The sequence below is a fragment of the Oncorhynchus clarkii genome, chromosome 30 (assembly GCF_045791955.1).
Source record: "Oncorhynchus clarkii lewisi isolate Uvic-CL-2024 chromosome 30, UVic_Ocla_1.0, whole genome shotgun sequence".
In the NCBI taxonomy this organism is placed as follows: Eukaryota; Metazoa; Chordata; class Actinopteri; order Salmoniformes; family Salmonidae; genus Oncorhynchus; species Oncorhynchus clarkii.
Genome location: NC_092176.1, coordinates 29,867,519 through 29,885,835, shown reverse-complemented (window position 1 = coordinate 29,885,835; position 18,317 = coordinate 29,867,519). Strand labels below are relative to the sequence as shown.

The window sequence follows — 18,317 nt, the reverse complement described above, 5'->3', positions numbered from 1 at the left end:
CAGAATTGAGACTGAGCGGGGGGGTAATAGATCCAACGGGATGTGTTGAGTTGTTTGGGAACTCGGCTGGGGTGTTCAGATTATTATTTTATGTACACCATTTATTTTCCTTTTATGTGAACGCAGCTGTAACTATTATCCACCTTTACCCAGAGATGACTTGCACTAAAGTTCGATTACTGTTCGATGACGATGACTAGTACCTTAAATCTATTGACATGGGACTGCCATGGTCTAGGTCATGCAATAAAATGGAAAAATATACTATGTGCTCTAAAAAGGAAAAATTAGACATTGCGCTATTACAAGAGACACACACCTCTGTGATGCCGAACATGCCAAACTCCGCAGAGCTTGGGTGGGACAGGTGTATTTCTCATCTTTCAAATCAAACAGTAGAGGTACAGCCATACTTATCCATAAGAATGTTCCATTCATAATCGACAAAAACATCTGATCCGGAGGGGAGATTTATTTTGATAACTGGGTCACTGTATGGCCAACCAATTACTATCTTAAACATATATGCCCCTAACACAGATACTCCTGCTTTTATGTCAAAAATGATAACCCTGTTCAATGAGCATTGTGTTTCCTTTGGAGTGGTGGCCGGAGATTTTAATTGTACCCGTAACCCAACCCTAGACAAATCATCTCAAGTCCCCACCACAAATCCTAGATCTTCAAAGATGTTGAACTCTCTTACTAAAGAGATGGGACTGATAGACATCTGGAGAGAGACTAATAGCTCATCTATGGACTATACATACTACTCTGTCCATAACACCTACTCCCGTATAGATTACATTTTTATCCCAAAGAGTTTCATAAATTCAGCCACATGTACAATCGGACCCATAGCACTTTCAGATCACGCCTTTGTCCACCTCCGCTTTGACCTCTGCAAAAACATCCCGAGGTCAAAGAGCTGGAAATTCAACACCTCCATGCTATCAAACGAAGCGTTCCATACATTGGTAACTACATGGATAGACAACTACACACAAGACAACAAAGATTCTCCTGTTTCTCCGGCCACAATGTGGGACGCTGCTAAAGCCACACTAAGAGGTCATCTAATTGCATATGCTTCCTCTAAGAAAAAAGCAATGGAAGCACACAGGCTAGATCTTGAGAGGGAGCTGGGATGCTGTGAAGAAGCACATAAACAATCCCCAGACAGCACCTCCTGGAGTCATCTTAAAGCAGCCAAAGCCAAACTGAATTTGGACTACACTCGGGAGATAAAAAAAAAATTTTTTACTAAACAGAAATACCATGAGTATAGCAATAGGCCCAGTAGATTGCTTGCTTACCAATTAAAAAAGGAGCAGTCAGAGCGTACAATCATGGCTATCCGAACAGCAGAGGACGAGGTCACATATGACCCAAAAAAGATACATTTAACTTTTCATGATATTTACTGCAAACTATATACCTCCGAGAGAAAACACACGGAGGCAGAAATCCACTCCTTCCTAGAGGGACTCTTGCTACCTAAATTATCAGAGACCGACCAAGGAGATCTCAACTCCCCCTTCACTCCTGAGGAGGCCCTGGAGGCAATTACCTCCATGCCACCTAATAAGCCCAGATGTATTGCCCAGAGAGTTCTACAAAGCTCTACCAGACTCAATGCACACAGCTCGCATTACAGTGTTGCTCAAAAGAGACAAGGACCCCCTATCCTGCTCGTCCTTCCGGACCGTAAGCTTGTTGGATTTCGACTACAAAATAATTACCAAATTGCTCGCCAAAAGACTAAACACTCTTCTTCCCAAAATAATAAAAGCGGACCAAACTGGATTTATTAGAGACAGATACTCTTCTGATAACATTCACCGTCTTTTTGATAATATTGATCAAGTAAACGCACAGAAGACCCCTGTCCTGCTGGCTTCACTGGATGCTGAGAAGGTGTTCCACACCCCTGTCCTGCTGGCTTTACTGGATGCTGAGAAGGTGTTCCACACCCCTGTCCTGCTGGCTTCACTGGATGCTGAGAAGGTGTTCCACACCCCTGTCCTGCTGGCTTCACTGGATGCTGAGAAGGTGTTCCACACCCCTGTCCTGCTGTCTTCACTGGATGCTGAGAAGGTGTTCCACACCCCTGTCCTGCTGGCTTCACTGGATGCTGAGAAGGTGTTCCACACCCCTGTCATGCTGTCTTCACTGGATGCTGAGAAGGTGTTCCACACCCCTGTCCTGCTGGCTTCACTGGATGCTGAGAAGGTGTTCCACACCCCTGTCCTGCTGTCTTCACTGGATGCTGAGAAGGTGTTCCACACCCCTGTCCTGCTGGCTTCACTGGATGCTGAGAAGGTTCCACACCCCTGTCCTGCTGGCTTCACTGGATGCTGAGAAGGTGTTCCACACCCCTGTCATGCTGGCTTCACTGGATGCTGAGAAGGTGTTCCACACCCCTGTCCTGCTGGCTTCACTGGATGCTGAGAAGGTGTTCCACACCCCTGTCCTGCTGGCTTTACTGGATGCTGAGAAGGTGTTCCACACCCCTGTCCTGCTGGCTTCCCTGGATGCTGAGAAGGTGTTCCACACCCCTGTCCTGCTGGCTTCACTGGATGCTGAGAAGGTGTTCCACACCCCTGTCCTGCTGTCTTCACTGGATGCTGAGAAGGTGTTCCACACCCCTGTCCTGCTGGCTTCACTGGATGCTGAGAAGGTGTTCCACACCCCTGTCATGCTGTCTTCACTGGATGCTGAGAAGGTGTTCCACACCCCTGTCCTGCTGGCTTCACTGGATGCTGAGAAGGTGTTCCACACCCCTGTCCTGCTGGCTTCACTGGATGCTGAGAAGGTGTTCCACACCCCTGTCCTGCTGGCTTCACTGGACGCTGAGAAGGTGTTCCACACCCCTGTCATGCTGTCTTCACTGGATGCTGAGAAGGTGTTCCACACCCCTGTCCTGCTGGCTTCACTGGACGCTGAGAAGGTGTTCCACACCCCTGTCATGCTGGCTTCACTGGATGCTGAGAAGGTGTTCCACACCCCTGTCCTGCTGGCTTCACTGGATGGATGCTGAGAAGGTGTTCCACACCCCTGTCATGCTGGCTTCACTGGATGCTGAGAAGGTGTTCCACACCCCTGTCCTGCTGGCTTCACTGGATGCTGAGAAGGTGTTCCACACCCCTGTCCTGCTGTCTTCACTGGATGCTGAGAAGGTGTTCCACACCCCTGTCCTGCTGGCTTCACTGGATGCTGAGAAGGTGTTCCACACCCCTGTCATGCTGTCTTCACTGGATGCTGAGAAGGTGTTCCACACCCTTGTCCTGCTGGCTTCACTGGATGCTGAGAAGGTGTTCCACACCCCTGTCCTGCTGGCTTCACTGGATGCTGAGAAGGTGTTCCACACCCCTGTCCTGCTGGCTTCACTGGATGCTGAGAAGGTGTTCCACACCCCTGTCCTGCTGGCTTCACTGGACGCTGAGAAGGTGTTCCACACCCCTGTCATGCTGTCTTCACTGGATGCTGAGAAGGTGTTCCACACCCCTGTCCTGCTGGCTTCACTGGATGCTGAGAAGGTGTTCCACACCCTTGTCCTGCTGGCTTCCCTGGATGCTGAGAAGGTGTTCCACACCCCTGTCCTGCTGGCTTCACTGGACGCTGAGAAGGTGTTCCACACCCCTGTCATGCTGGCTTCACTGGATGCTGAGAAGGTGTTCCACACCCCTGTCCTGCTGGCTTCACTGGATGCTGAGAAGGTGTTCCACACCCCTGTCATGCTGTCTTTACTGGATGCTGAGAAGGTGTTCCACACCCCTGTCCTGCTGGCTTCACTGGATGCTGAGAAGGTGTTCCACACCCCTGTCCTGCTGGCTTCACTGGATGCTGAGAAGGTGTTCCACACCCCTGTCCTGCTGGCTTCACTGGACGCTGAGAAGGTGTTCCACACCCCTGTCATGCTGTCTTCACTGGATGCTGAGAAGGTGTTCCACACCCCTGTCCTGCTGGCTTCACTGGATGCTGAGAAGGTGTTCCACACCCCTGTCCTGCTGGCTTCCCTGGATGCTGAGAAGGTGTTCCACACCCCTGTCCTGCTGGCTTCACTGGATGCTGAGAAGGTGTTCCACACCCCTGTCCTGCTGGCTTCACTGGATGCTGAGAAGGTGTTCCACACCCCTGTCCTGCTGTCTTCACTGGATGCTGAGAAGGTGTTCCACACCCCTGTCCTGCTGGCTTCACTGGATGCTGAGAAGGTGTTCCACACCCCTGTCCTGCTGGCTTCACTGGATGTTGAGAAGGTGTTCCACACCCCTGTCCTGCTGTCTTCACTGGATGCTGAGAAGGTGTTCCACACCCCTGTCCTGCTGTCTTCACTGGATGCTGAGAAGGTGTTTGACAGGATGGAGTGGAGCTTTCTGTTTTCAGTCTTAGAAAAGTTCAATATGGGCCCAAATTTTATTAAATGGATCAAATCACTATACTCTCATCCAATTGCCATGGTGACTACTAACGGACTGAACTGACAGATTCCCTTTGGGACGGGGCACAAGACAAGGGTGCTCGCTGTCCCCCCTGCTCTACTTGTTGGGGGCGGAACCTCTGGCAGAGTTGATAAGGAGCAATCCAAGTATTATGGATGTTTCTGCAGGCGGCCTGCAGCACAAGATTTCGCTCTACAAGGATGATGTCTTGCTCTACATATCCTCCCTCCCATTTTAGACACAATTGCTCAGTATGGCAAGTTTTCAGGATATAAGATCAATTTTAACAAATCCACTGTCTGCCCTCTCAATATTACACTCACCAGCTCTATGAAGACACTATGTCTATTCCAATGGAAGACACAGGGGTTTCAATATCTTGGGATCTTCAGAACACCAGATCTGAATGGCCTTTTCAAGGAAAATTATCTTCCACTCCTGGATCGAATCAAGAACTATCTCCAAACCTGGATCTCCCTCCCAATTAGCTTAGTAGGAAGAATTTATGTAATCCGTATGAACATCCTCCCTAGACTGAACTATTTATTTCAGATGCTCCCATGCTATCTCCCAGTTTCCTTTTTCAAAACAACTAACCAAAGCATCACCAAATTTATATGGGGCAATAAAAAACCTAGGATCATGTTCTCCACTCTATTGTAACCTGAATCTAAGGGTGGTCTTGCCCTTCCCTCCCTTCAATTGTACTACTGGTCTGCCCAAATCCGCAACATTCTAACATGGATCACAAACAGACAAGAGTCAACGTGGATTCAGATAGAAGCCCAATCATGTGGTTCATTGCCCCTAAGCTCAATTATCTTCACTAATAACTTTAGTGAAGTGGGCAACATAGTCAAAACCTTTGTGATTTACAGCACCCTACTAGCTAGCGTGGAGGGACTGTAAGAAATTCCTGGGCATTTCCTCCCAAATATGTTCTCACTCGCCTATAGTAGGCAACCCAGACTTGCCAAAAGCCCTGAGTGATGCCAACTTTAATCTTTGGAATCAGGACCTTTTCAGACCTATTTCATCAGAAAACCACTACACTGAAATCCTTCCAAGAGCTCTGCAGTGAATTCAATGTGCCAAGATCCCTTTTTTTTATATCTTCAAATTAGACATGTCATTTCCTCATTTACTTCCAAGAGGAGGTTTAGAACTCAGCTGAATGAAGTTGAAACCCTTCTTGTCACAGCACAATCCATTAAAGGCAAAATCTCTTATATCTATAGACTCCTTTCTGAGAAAGGAGGCTCCTCCTTTACTCCTTTGAAAATAATCTGGGTAAAGGACCTTGGTCTGACTATCAGTGATGAGTTATGGGCGGAGGTTTGCGACAGGATATACAGCTCCTCTGCTAATGTAAAAATGAAAGAATCTAATTACAAATTTTTGTACAAATTTTATTACACTCCAATGAGACTCCATAGAATGAAAACAGACATTTCTCCTAACTGTAAAAGATGTACCTCTGAAAGTGGAACCTGTATGCATGTATTTTGGAGCTGTAGAGAGATTGCCAGATTTTGGAAATCTATACATACTGTTGCACAGAAAATACTAGATGGATAGTTTGATATGACCCCGTGTATCTATCTTCTTAATGCCCAACAGGACTTTGTTCTTGATCAAAATTTCCCTATGACTATTACATACTTTGCTAAGAAATGTATTATTCTATTGTGGGCCTTTAGTACATCTCCTACATTTAAAATGTGGATTGACCAGATTGTTGACTTTCTCCCAATTGAAAAGCTCACTTATGACCTCCACAAGAGACAGCCCAAGATTGATAGACTCTGGTCTCCACTACTCAACTATATTTCAAATTGGACAGAGTGAATGGGGTGATTAGGGAAATGAGCAGATACATGTTGTGTAAGGTGCTGTAAAATCTAAAAACAAATTATTTGCTCGTCGTCTCCGCTAAGGCTGGAAATAGCTAATAAGAACCTTGATTGTGCTGCTGCAAGTTTTATAAATATATTTCTTTTTTAATAATTATTCTTTGTGTATATATATATATGTGTGTGTGTGTGTGTGTGTGTATGCATGTATAATATATATATATATATATATATATATATATATATATATATTATTATTATATACAGTGCCTTGCGAAAGTATTCGGCCCCCTTGAACTTTGCGACCTTTTGCCACATTTCAGGCTTCAAACATAAAGATATAAAACTGTATTTTTTTGTGAAGAATCAACAACAAGTGGGACACAATCATGAAGTGGAACAACATTTATTGGATATTTCAAACTTTTTTAACAAATCAAAAACTGAAAATTTGGACGTGCAAAATTATTCAGCCCCTTTACTTTCAGTGCAGCAAACTCTCTCCAGAAGTTCAGTGAGGATCTCTGAATGATCCAATGTTGACCTAAATGACTAATGATGATAAATACAATCCACCTGTGTGTATTCAAGTCTCCGTATAAATGCACCTGCACTGTGATAGTCTCAGAGGTCCGTTAAAAGCGCAGAGAGCATCATGAAGAACAAGGAACACACCAGGCAGGTCCGAGATACTGTTGTGAAGAAGTTTAAAGCCGGATTTGGATACAAAAAGATTTCCCAAGCTTTAAACATCCCAAGGAGCACTGTGCAAGCGATAATATTGAAATGGAAGGAGTATCAGACCACTGCAAATCTACCAAGACCTGGCCGTCCCTCTAAACTTTCAGCTCATACAAGGAGAAGACTGATCAGAGATGCAGCCAAGAGGCCCATGATCACTCTGGATGAACTGCAGAGATCTACAGCTGAGGTGGGAGACTCTGTCCATAGGACAACAATCAGTCGTATATTGCACAAATCTAGCCTTTATGGAAGAGTGGCAAGAAGAAAGCCATTTCTTAAAGATATCCATAAAAAGTGTTGTTTAAAGTTTGCCACAAGCCATGTGGAAGAAGGTGCTCTGGTCAGATGAAACCAAAATTGAACTTTTTGGCAACAATGCAAAACGTTATGTTTGGCTTAAAAGCAACACAGCTGAACACACCATCCCCACTGTCAAACATGGTGGTGGCAGCATCAAGGTTTGGGCCTGCTTTTCTTCAGCAGGGACAGGGAAGATGGTTAACATTGATGGGAAGATGGATGGAGCCAAATACAGGACCATTCTGGAAGAAAACCTGATGGAGTCTGCAAAAGACCTGAGACTGGGACGGAGATTTGTCTTCCAACAAGACAATGATCCAAAACATAAAGCAAAATCTACAATGTAATGGTTCAAAAATAAACATATCCAGGTGTTAGAATGGCCAAGTCAAAGTCCAGACCTGAATCCAATCAAGAATCTGTGGAAAGAACTGAAAACTGCTGTTCACAAATGCTCTCCATCCAACCTCACTGAGCTCGAGCTGTTTTGCAAGGAGGAATGGGAAAAAATTTCAGTCTCTCGATGTGCAAAACTGATAGAGACATACCCCAAGCGACTTACAGCTGTAATCGCAGCAAAAGGTGGCGCTACAAAGTATTAACTTAAGGGGGCTGAATAATTTTGCACGCCCAATTTTTCAGTTTTTGATTTGTTAAAAAAGTTTGAAATATCCAATAAATGTCGTTCCACTTCATGATTGTGTCCCACTTGTTGTTGATTCTTCACAAAAAAATACAGTTTTATATCTTTATGTTTGAAGCCTGAAATGTGGCAAAAGGTCGCAAAGTTCAAGGGGGCCGAATACTTTCGCAAGGCACTGTATATATTTTTAAAGTCTGTCACATCTGGGAATGTGTTTTGTTGGTTGATTGAAAAATAAGAAAACTTAATAAAACTTTAAATTGAAAAAAAAACTTTAAATTGAAAAAAAGTATTCATGTTCTGTCAAGTTGGTCATTGCTAGACAGCCATTTTCAAGTCCCGCCGTAGATTTTCAAGCAGACTTATGTCAAAACTGTAACTAGGCCACTCGGGAACATTCAGTGTTATCTTGGTAAGAAACTCCAGTGCATATTTGGCCTTGTCTTTAGGTTATTGTCCTGCTGAAAGTGGATTTGTCTCCCAGTGTCTTTTGGAAACAAAACTGAACCAGGTTTTCCTCTAGGATTTTGCCTGTGCTTAGCTCTATTTCATTTATTTATTTATCCGTATATTATCTAAAAACTCCATAGTTCTTGCCGATGACAAGCATACCCATAACATGATGCAGCCACCACCATGCTTGAAAATATGAAGAGTGGTACTTAGTGATGTGCTGTGTTGGATTTGCCCCAAACATAACACTTTGTATTTAGGACATAAAGTTAAATTCTTTGCCACATTTTTTGCAATTTTACTTTAGTGTCTTATTGCCAACAGGTGCATGTTTTTGGCATATTTGTATTCTATACAGGCTTCCTTCTTTTTACTCTGTCATTTAGGTTAGTATTGTGAAGTAATTACAATGGTGCTGATCCATCTTCAGTTTTCACCTATCACAGCCATTGAACTCTGTAACTATTTTAATGTCAACATTGGCCTCATGGGGAAATCCCTAAGCAATTTTCTTCCTCTCCGGCAATTGAGTTATTGATACACCATCCAAAGTGTAATTAATAACTTCACCATGTTCAAAGGGATATTCAATGTCTGCTTCTTTTGTTGCATGGGCGCTATACCATATACCATATATACCGAGGTATTTAGAAATAGCCACGGGATGGTTTTTCAATACTATCAATACTGTTTAAACTATTTCTTTGAAGTTTTTCAATAAATTGTTATATTTGTAAATACCTGCAGTCAACTTGTGCAATACGTTAGGAGATAAAGCAGATCGCATTCTTCATTTTACCTGTCACATTCTTTTACATTATGAAGCTTACTGTAGTTCCCCAGAGCTTAGATAGTTTGTTTATAAATAGTACAATGGGAGAAAGTGGGAGCAGGTGAGTTCAGCTGTGTATTGACAGCGGTCGCATTTTATATTGAAAGTCAAGTGTTTTTTTGCTTCAATAGAGTGATCAGAGACATGCAACTATAGTTTTCCTTCAAAGAAAACACATTAGTGCAACACATTTGGCCAAAAATAGCTTAATCTTCAACAGATGACAAGTAAAATGAGCTTACAATGAAAAAGCAAGGTCTTTTTTGCGAAAAGAGAGTCTGAGTCTGATGCTGACCAGAAATTCCAATAAGAAGCATTTTAGATCTGTTTTTACAAAACACAGCAAGATATTTCCTATTCTTTATTTTTGTGTGTTAACGCGACCCCTTAACTTGACTTGCTAGTTATCTAATTAAACAGCTGAATTAATAAAGTTACAGAGCATCATATTGTGTTGACTTCTTAAACACTGCAGAAAGCTAAATCCCTTGAAACCATCTAATCCTCCTCCACCCTCTCAGGGTTGGCCGTATCAGGCTCTGCACACTCCTGGATTGCATCCTACCTGGCAGGTCGTTCCTACCAGGTGGCGTGGAGAGGATCTGTGTCTGCACCACATGCTCTCACTACTGGTGTCCCCCAAGGCTCGATTGTAGGCCCTCTGCTTTTGTATGCCAAGTCACTTGGCTCCGTCATATCCTCACATGATTTCTCCTATCATTGCTATGCGGACAACACTCAACTTCTCTTCTCCTTCCCCCCTTCTGACACCAAGGTGGCAGATATCTCAGTTTTAGGGCTGACCCTATTTAGTTGAGTGGTTGATTGTTTGGTCAATAGGCTTGTGGTCGACTGAGATTTCTTTAGTTGAGCAGTCGCAAATAAAAAAATGTAATCATGGCACACGAGACACCTGCCTGATTCGTGCCCATCTCAGTGGACTGTCTAATCCATTGCGGAGGCCATGGGGATGGCAAAGTCCATCACTCTAAGACAGGCATTGGCAAAGTAAGGCATGCATATGCTGCCAGGGTATTTGCCTCTGCACACCAAGAAATTTTATAAAATTGAGAAAATAAGTGAAATTGCATTTGTTTCAATTGCATTGGTTCTCCATAAATGGCTACTGCTTTGGACATGACACCGTTTGTGAGAGAGAGTATTCCTTAAGCCTACGGTATGTGTGAAGATAATGTCTCTTGGGTATAATTTTCAAATGTTGAGTCAAGGAAGGCTTAGATGCACAAGGCACATCTCTCTCCAGAATGCACTCTTACCGCCAATTTGTGTGCATTCCTTGTTTCATAACTTCATTGTGTGAACTGTTTTCCCTGTGATTATTAGTTTGATTGTCTATCAATTCACCATTCCATATGTCGTGATGTGACTATCATTAATGTGATGGTTATTTTATAAAATCAATTAACTAGATTGAACTATTACGTGATTAAATGAATCATGTAACAATTAACTCATTAGCAATCTTGGGGCACCACGGAAGTTTGTTTAATGAGTTACCATTTCCCGAATTAACTGAAGAATATATCGGAATATCGTTATCATACCAGTCATCCCTCAATCATTTATTACCTCATATCAGTCTCATTCTGAACGTCATTGATTTCAAATCTGCACGAACACAAGTCTAAATGATGACTCAAAGATACACAAATTGGCTTAATTATATATTTATTTACTAACTTTTTATGGCTGCAGGGGCAGTACTGAGTTGCTTGGATGAAAGGTGCCCATATCAAACAGCCTGCTCCTCAAGTCATAGTTGCTAATATTTGCATATTTTAGTAGTATTGGATAGAAAACACTCTGAATTTTCCAAAACTGTTTGAATTATGTCTGTGAGTATAACATAACTCATATACCAGGCAAAAAACTGAGAAATTCCACTTCCTGTTTTCTTTTTCTGGAGATTTTCAACCAAGGTCTCATTGAAATTACAGCGAAATATGGATGAGTTTTCACTTCCTACACATTCCACTAGATGTCAGCAGTCAATAGAACTTTGTCTGATGACTAATGTGAAGGGGGGTCGATTGACACAGGAAATAGTCACCACAGCCATGAGTGGACCATGTTTTCACCAGGCGCTTTCACAGGGGAAGGACTTGCGTTCCATCGCTCATCTGAAGAAATTCTAATTCTCCGGTTAGAACGTTATTCAAGATATATGTAAACAACATTCTAATGACTGATTCAGTACATCGTTTGAAATGTTTCTACTGACTGTTACGGAACTTTTGGACATTTCGTCACGTTATAGTGGACGCGCTTTGTGACTTTGGAATTGTTTACCAAATGCGCTAACCAAAGTAGCTAATTGGACATAAATAACAGACATTTTCGAACAAATCAAGCATTTATTGTAGACCTGGGATTTCTAGGACTGCATTCTGATGAAGTTTATCATGTATTTTCTGGTTTCTGTTGACTCCAACATGGAGGCTAATTTGGCTACTGTTCTGAGCGGCGTCTCAGATTATTGCATAGTTTGCTTTTTCCGTAAACTTTTTTTGAAATCTGACACAGCGGTTGCATTAAGGATAGGTATATCTATAATTCCATGTGTATAACTTGTATTATCATCTACATTAATGATGAGTATTTCTGTTGAAACGATGTGGCTATGCAAAATCACTTGATGTTTTTGGAACTAGTGAATCTAACGCGCCAATGTAAACTCAGATTTTTTTATATAAATATGAACTTTATCAAACAAAACATGCATGCATTGTGTAACATGAAGTCATTTGAGTGTCATCTGATGAAGATAATTAAAGGTTAGGGATTCATTTTATCTTTATTTCAGCTTTTTGTGAATGCTATATTTTGCTGGAAAATGGCTGTGCTTATTGTGGTTTGGTGGAGACCTAACATAATCATTTGTAGTGCTTTCGCTGAAAAGCCTATTTGAAATAGGACACTTTGGTGGGACAGCCCCAAAACATCACTGCTCTAGAGGAGATCTGCATGGAGGAATGGGCCTAAATACCAGCAACAGTGTGTGAAAACCTTCAGAAAATGTTTGACCTCTGTCATTGCCAACAAAGGGTATATAACAAAGTATTGAGATAAACTTTTGTTATTTTTTAACCTTTATTTAACCAGGCAAGTCAGTTAAGAACAAATTCTGACAGCCTAGCAACAGTGGGTTAACTGCCTGGGGCAGAACGACAGATTTGTACCTTGTCAGCTCGGGGGTTTGAACTTGCAACCTTCCGGTTACTAGTCCAACGTTACCCTAGGCTACTATTGACCAAATACTTATTTGAGAGCCAGAAATCTTGCTTGTTTGTAGGTAACCAAATACTTATTTTCCACCATAATTTGCAAATAAATTCATTAAAAATCCTACAATGTGATTTTCTGGATTTTTTTCCCTAATTTTGTCTGTCATAGTTGAAGTGTACCTATGATGAAAATGACAGGATTCTCTCATCTTTTTAATTGGGAGAACTTGCACAATTGGTGGCTGACTAAACACTTTTTTGCCCCACTGTATATCAGGATATTCTACCTGAAATGTTTTTATTGGTTGGCTTTATGTAGGCAATTTTTATCTAGTTGGCAAGAGAACAAAACATGTTATTATAATTGATCGGTAGAAATTGTAAATTGGCACTCCACATGGAAAGGTTTGCTGACCATAGGTGTAGGTGCAACTTCGGGAGCATAATGGCAGAATCTGCAAAGGCCAACAGGAGCAGGAGGAAGGGGCGGGTCGGGAACAGGTTTTTTTTCTTCTGGTTAGGCTATCTTGATCTCTGGCTCCTTCTTGAGTCATATGTGTCTTAATTATTTATTCAAACAGTGCGCTTAAAGCATCAGACAAGCTCACTGCATTGTTGGTATGTCTACAGTGCATTCAAAAAGTATTCAGACCCCATGACTTTTTCCATAAATTGTTACGTTACAGCCTTATTCTAAAATTGATTAAATGTTTTTTTCCCTCATCAATCAACACACAATACCCCATTCCCCCTTTAACAAACTATCTCCTTTTTTTCTGCCATTTTTAACCGACTCAAGCTCACCCTCTTCCTCTCTGTCTCTCTGAGACCTCCTCTGCCTCTATTCCTCCTCCGTATTCCAAGTATACATCTACTTATGATTATACTACACTTCTCCTGACATACATCTTGTTCTTGCCTTCTCAAGGGACGCCATTTAAACGGCTGTCACAATCTCTGTACAATCTGCACGAACCCCTTAGGATGTAGCACTCAACAGTGCATCCCACTTGTAAAGCAGCTGTTTCGCCTTGATGTTCTTATTTATCAATAGCTACCGCAACACTTCCATTTCGACAGTTGCTATCCATTGGAGCGCTGCGATTAGATTCTGGGGCGGGGCTTAACGAAGGGTCAATTGGAGGCTGCATTTTATGCATTTCTATAATGATATTCAATAGGCTACATCTGTCGGTACAAACTTAGGATGTCAGTTACATTTTTATTGTGCTCTTACCCTATTCAAATTTACATAAGGTCAAACAAGATAAGGTGAAATCCTCTGTGTGGTGGTTTTAGATGATCCTCTCTTAATTTCCCTTTCCCCCTCTTGCTCCTCCTACTGTCCTAGGACCTGTGGATCCCTTACTTCAACGTCACAACGGATATCACTGCTTCTTCCATGAGGGTTCACACTGATGGTCTGTCTGGCTTTAATCTCTGTCTATGTCCATATATAGTGTCCAGGGCCTTAGGGTTCTGGTTAAAAGTAGTTCACTATCAAATCACATTTTATTTGTCACATGCGCCGAATACAACAGGTGTAGACCTTACCGTAAAATGCTTACTTACAAGCCCTTAACCAATAATGCAGTTCTAAGAAAATATTTACTAAATAAACTAAAGTATAGTGAATAGGATATAATTTGATGCGTGCCCTGGTCAAAAGTAGTGCACTATATAGGGAATAGGGTGCCATTTGGGACACATCATCTAGCTCTTTGACTCTTTTGAAGTATTAAACCTCAGCATTCCCTCCTCTTGTAGGTTCCCTGTGGAGGTATGTGCGTGCCAGCATGTCACTGTCTGGGTACATGCCTCCCCTCTGTGACCCCAAAGACGGACACTTACTCATGGACGGTGGCTACATCAATAACCTACCTGGTCAGTTTTCATATGACCATGTCTCAAATGACTATAAAACATGAAATTAAGTCAGCATACTTGTAATACTGAACAAGTTAGAGACATTAACTTGCATGTGATGTACAGTACACAGTAGATGCCATGGTTATTGGTCAGTCTTTACCTCTGTCTCGCTCTCTGTCTATAGCTGACGTAGCTCGCTCCATGGGGGCCAAAGTAGTGATTGCCATCGACGTGGGCAGCCAGGACGAGACTAACCTCACCAACTATGGCGACTCGCTGTCTGGCTGGTGGCTGCTATGGAAACGCTTCAATCCCCTGTCAGAGAAAGTCCAGGTGAGTAAGAGGGCTGCTAGAAAACCCAGGATACTTCAGGGTTATTTAGTTGACAATGAGTAAGCTCTCGGTTGTTGATCACAACAGATCTATGAGGACGGTTTTGAATGCTCCATCTCCTGTTTACCAGGTATTAGTCAGTTTTTGGACATTTCTGGGTAAGCCCTGTAATTGGATTCCTGTCATTGTTTGGACACCCCTGCTACTTTCCTTTGTTTGCGTAAGCGTGGATGTCTACCTGCACTCCCATGTATTTGTGTGCTCTAATTCACTATAAAGGTCCTGAACATGGCTGAGATCCAGACCAGGTTGGCCTATGTCTGCTGCGTTCGTCAGCTGGAATTGGTTAAAGACAGCGAGTACTGCGAGTGCATCCGTCCGCCCATCGATCACTATGGCACCTTGGAGTTTGGCAAGTTTGACGAGATCGCTGTGAGTAGCCCTCTGTTTCTCACTGGCGGCATCCCAAATGGCACCCTATTCCCTATATAGTGCACTGCTTTTGACCAGAGCCCATAAAGTAGTGCACTATGTAGAGAATAGGGTGCCATTTGGGACATAAACACCTTAGATGTGTCATCATGATCTCACCTAATCCCCCTTTCTCTGTCTCTGTCTCAGGAGGTGGGCTTCCAGCATGGTAAGACAGTGTTTGACATGTGGAGTCGTAGTGGAGTTGTGGATAAGATGATGAAAGACAGACATCAAGAGGAATTTCACAAGACCAAGAGCTGCAATGTGAGTTAGCAAGTTACACAGACAGCTTCCTAACTGCACCACACCTAGTTTCTATAGTCGCCAATAAATGTTCCTTTGGACTTTGTTGACTTAGCCTAGGTCCCAGCCTGTTTCTGCTCTCTTGCCAATTCCCTATTGAATTGTCATACCAATTGTTTGCCGTGACAAGGAGTTGGCAAGATGGCAGAAACAGATTTGATACCAGGCTATTATTGACTGCCTTTTGTGATCCTCGGTCTGTGTCTCTCTCAGGTGGTCACATGTCCCAATGCCTCTTTCACTGACCTGGCAGAGATTGTCTCTCGAATTGAGCCTGTCAAACCAGTCCTGGTGGAAGGTGAGAGGGACGGACACACACACACACACACACCCCCCTACGGTACCTTTCTGATTCCTGTGTTTTTCGCTCTCCGTCCTTCAGAGTTATCAGACGATTACCAGACGGACTATGATGATTACCAGACGGACTATGATGAGGAGGCCAGAGAAAGTGCTCTCTCCGACTTTGACATGTCTAATCCCAACAGTGGAGTGGAACACACAGAGGGGGAGGAGACTGCAGACACTACTGACACAGTATGTACAAGTTTGAGTTCCAATTGGTCCCCTATTCCCATTCGGAATGCACACGCACACCCACTGAAGCAGGATCCAGTATTACCTTTACTAAAGTTATGCTAACTACTAAATAAACAAAGAACCAAGGAATTCTCAAGAAGAAAATAATAAAGTCAAGAGATCAGTTTTACAAAAGCATTGTTTAATCTCCTACAACTACTCACCTCTTTTCATTCTGTTTCATGTTCTCTCTCCATCTTCCTATCGCAGGATGAAGAGATTCAGATCAGGGTCCGACATCACCTAACCAAACGGCCACCAAACCGCTCAGACAGTGTTGATGATGCATAACATCCATCATATTCATGATGTACTGTTTCTCTGTCCGGTTGACAGTGGTCTTCAATGCCAGTCTAGACATTAGTATTATGTTAGGATGTTTATCATTTTTCAGCTGTTATGTTAAGGTTAGGTTGTATTATAATCAAGGTCATAACATTTACATGTCATTCTTAATACTTTTGGTTACATGAAACTATATGAAGAGATGTTTTACAAAGCAATATTTTACTCTTCTTTTTTTGCTGCCATGTGTGCCTTTCACATTCATGGTTGTAACAGAACAGCTCCTTTCTGATTCATCGATTGATAGTGATTTATTGTAGCCAGTACCAATAATGAATTAATGGAGCTGGAAGCCTGACCTGGGGGCAACTATGATAAAGGAAATATTCAATCTTATTAGATTGGGTTGCAAAACAATCATACCATTCTTCTAGTATTAACATTATACATGGTATTGTTGTTTTAGAGTGAATGTATTACTTTAATTATCTAGAATATGTATTGTTATTTACATTGTTAGAAAGGACACTGTTGAGTGCCATATTATCAGGGATTTGTGTGTGATACCTAACGGTATATGTATTTATTTCTCCTTCCCTTTCTTTAGATTACTTTTCCTTAGCAGAGTAGAACATTTTACTCAGGGTTATGGAACATCTGTAGTACACTACTAAGAATAAAAGGTGGAAGTGTAGCAGAAAATAGATCATACTTTGATATGATTTTGCAAACACTATGGTTTTGTCCTTTATGATTTGAAAACTGATGATTTAACCCATAAGAGTCTAAGCCCAGTCTAAGCCGGGGAGGTTGTACTAAGCTATATGGAATTGTTTTAATGAGGTCATACCATCATTTAGATATTTGATTTGGAATTATAAGACGCCTGGAAGTATAAAAAAAATAATTGTGGGGCTTACTGCCATTAGCCCATATAAACACATTGAATAACAGATTCACTACATGGAACAGATAGTACCGCAAAAAATGAAAAGGAAGTTTGTTCTGAAGTGTCTGTCCGATATCCGAGAGATACAGGAAAGATGTAAAAAAACAAACAAAAAAAAAACAACAAAAAAAAACTAAAAAAAAACATGTTTTCTATGCCTGTAACCCCTTATTTTTGTCACTAAACAGTCTTCATACAGTGCCTTCGGAAAGTATTCAGAGTCAGACCCCTTGACTTTGCCACATTTTGTTAGGTTACAGGCTTATTATAAAATGGATGCAATTGTTTTTCTCCCCTCATCAATCTACACACAATACCCCATAATGACAAAGCCAAAACAGGTTTAGACATTTTTGCTAATTTATAAAACACATAAGTATTCAGACCCTTTACTCAGTACTTTGTTGAAGCACCTTTGGCAGCGATTACAGCATTGAGTCTTCTTGGGTATTACGCTACAAGCTTGGCACACCTGTATTTGGGGAGTTTCTCCCATTCATCTTTGCCTCAATCCTGACTAGTCTCCCAGTCCCTGCAGTGAAAAACATCTCCACAGCATGATGCTGCCATCACCATGCTTCACAGTAGAGATGGTGCTAGGTTTCCTCCAAATGTGATGCTTGGCATTCAAGCCAAAGAGTTCAATCTTTGTTTCATCAGAACCAGGGAACCAGTCAGGCATTCAGTGCTGAAACCACCTGGTTTATAATTAAGCAATAAGACCCAAGGAGGTGTGGTTTGAGGCCAATATATCACGGCTAATGGCTGTTCTTATGTACGACGCAACATGGAGTGTCTGGATACAGCCATTAGCCGTGGTATATTGACCATATACCACTAGCCCCCGAGCTGCCTTATTGCTATTATAAACTGGTTACTAAGGAAATTACAACAGTGCAAATTAATTTGTCATACCTGGCTTTCAGCCAATCAGCATTCAGGGCTCAGACCACCCATTCAGGGTTCCCGAGTGGCGCAGATGTCTAAGGCACTGCATCTCAGTGCTAGAGGCA

At 42.3% G+C, this 18,317-nt stretch overlaps 1 protein-coding gene across 3 annotated transcripts in view; it reads left to right on the top strand.

Annotated features, from left to right (window-relative positions):
• LOC139389621 (patatin-like phospholipase domain-containing protein 7) overlaps positions 1 to 17,689 on the top strand; it is a 33,795-nt gene extending 16,106 nt beyond the window's left edge. The window contains exons 28-35 of one of the 3 annotated variants that reach the window (XM_071136476.1): positions 13,864 to 13,933; positions 14,280 to 14,396; positions 14,566 to 14,714; positions 14,994 to 15,146; positions 15,336 to 15,452; positions 15,705 to 15,789; positions 15,874 to 16,028; positions 16,281 to 17,689. In XM_071136476.1, the coding sequence (XP_070992577.1) occupies positions 13,864 to 13,933; positions 14,280 to 14,396; positions 14,566 to 14,714; positions 14,994 to 15,146; positions 15,336 to 15,452; positions 15,705 to 15,789; positions 15,874 to 16,028; positions 16,281 to 16,361 (927 nt within the window). In that variant the 3' untranslated portion in view covers positions 16,362 to 17,689. The remainder of the gene's footprint in view (positions 1 to 13,863; positions 13,934 to 14,279; positions 14,397 to 14,565; positions 14,715 to 14,993; positions 15,147 to 15,335; positions 15,453 to 15,704; positions 15,790 to 15,873; positions 16,029 to 16,280) is intronic. The other 2 variants (XM_071136478.1, XM_071136477.1) reach the window with 2 other exon arrangements.
• The last annotated feature ends 628 nt before the right edge of the window (positions 17,690 to 18,317 follow it).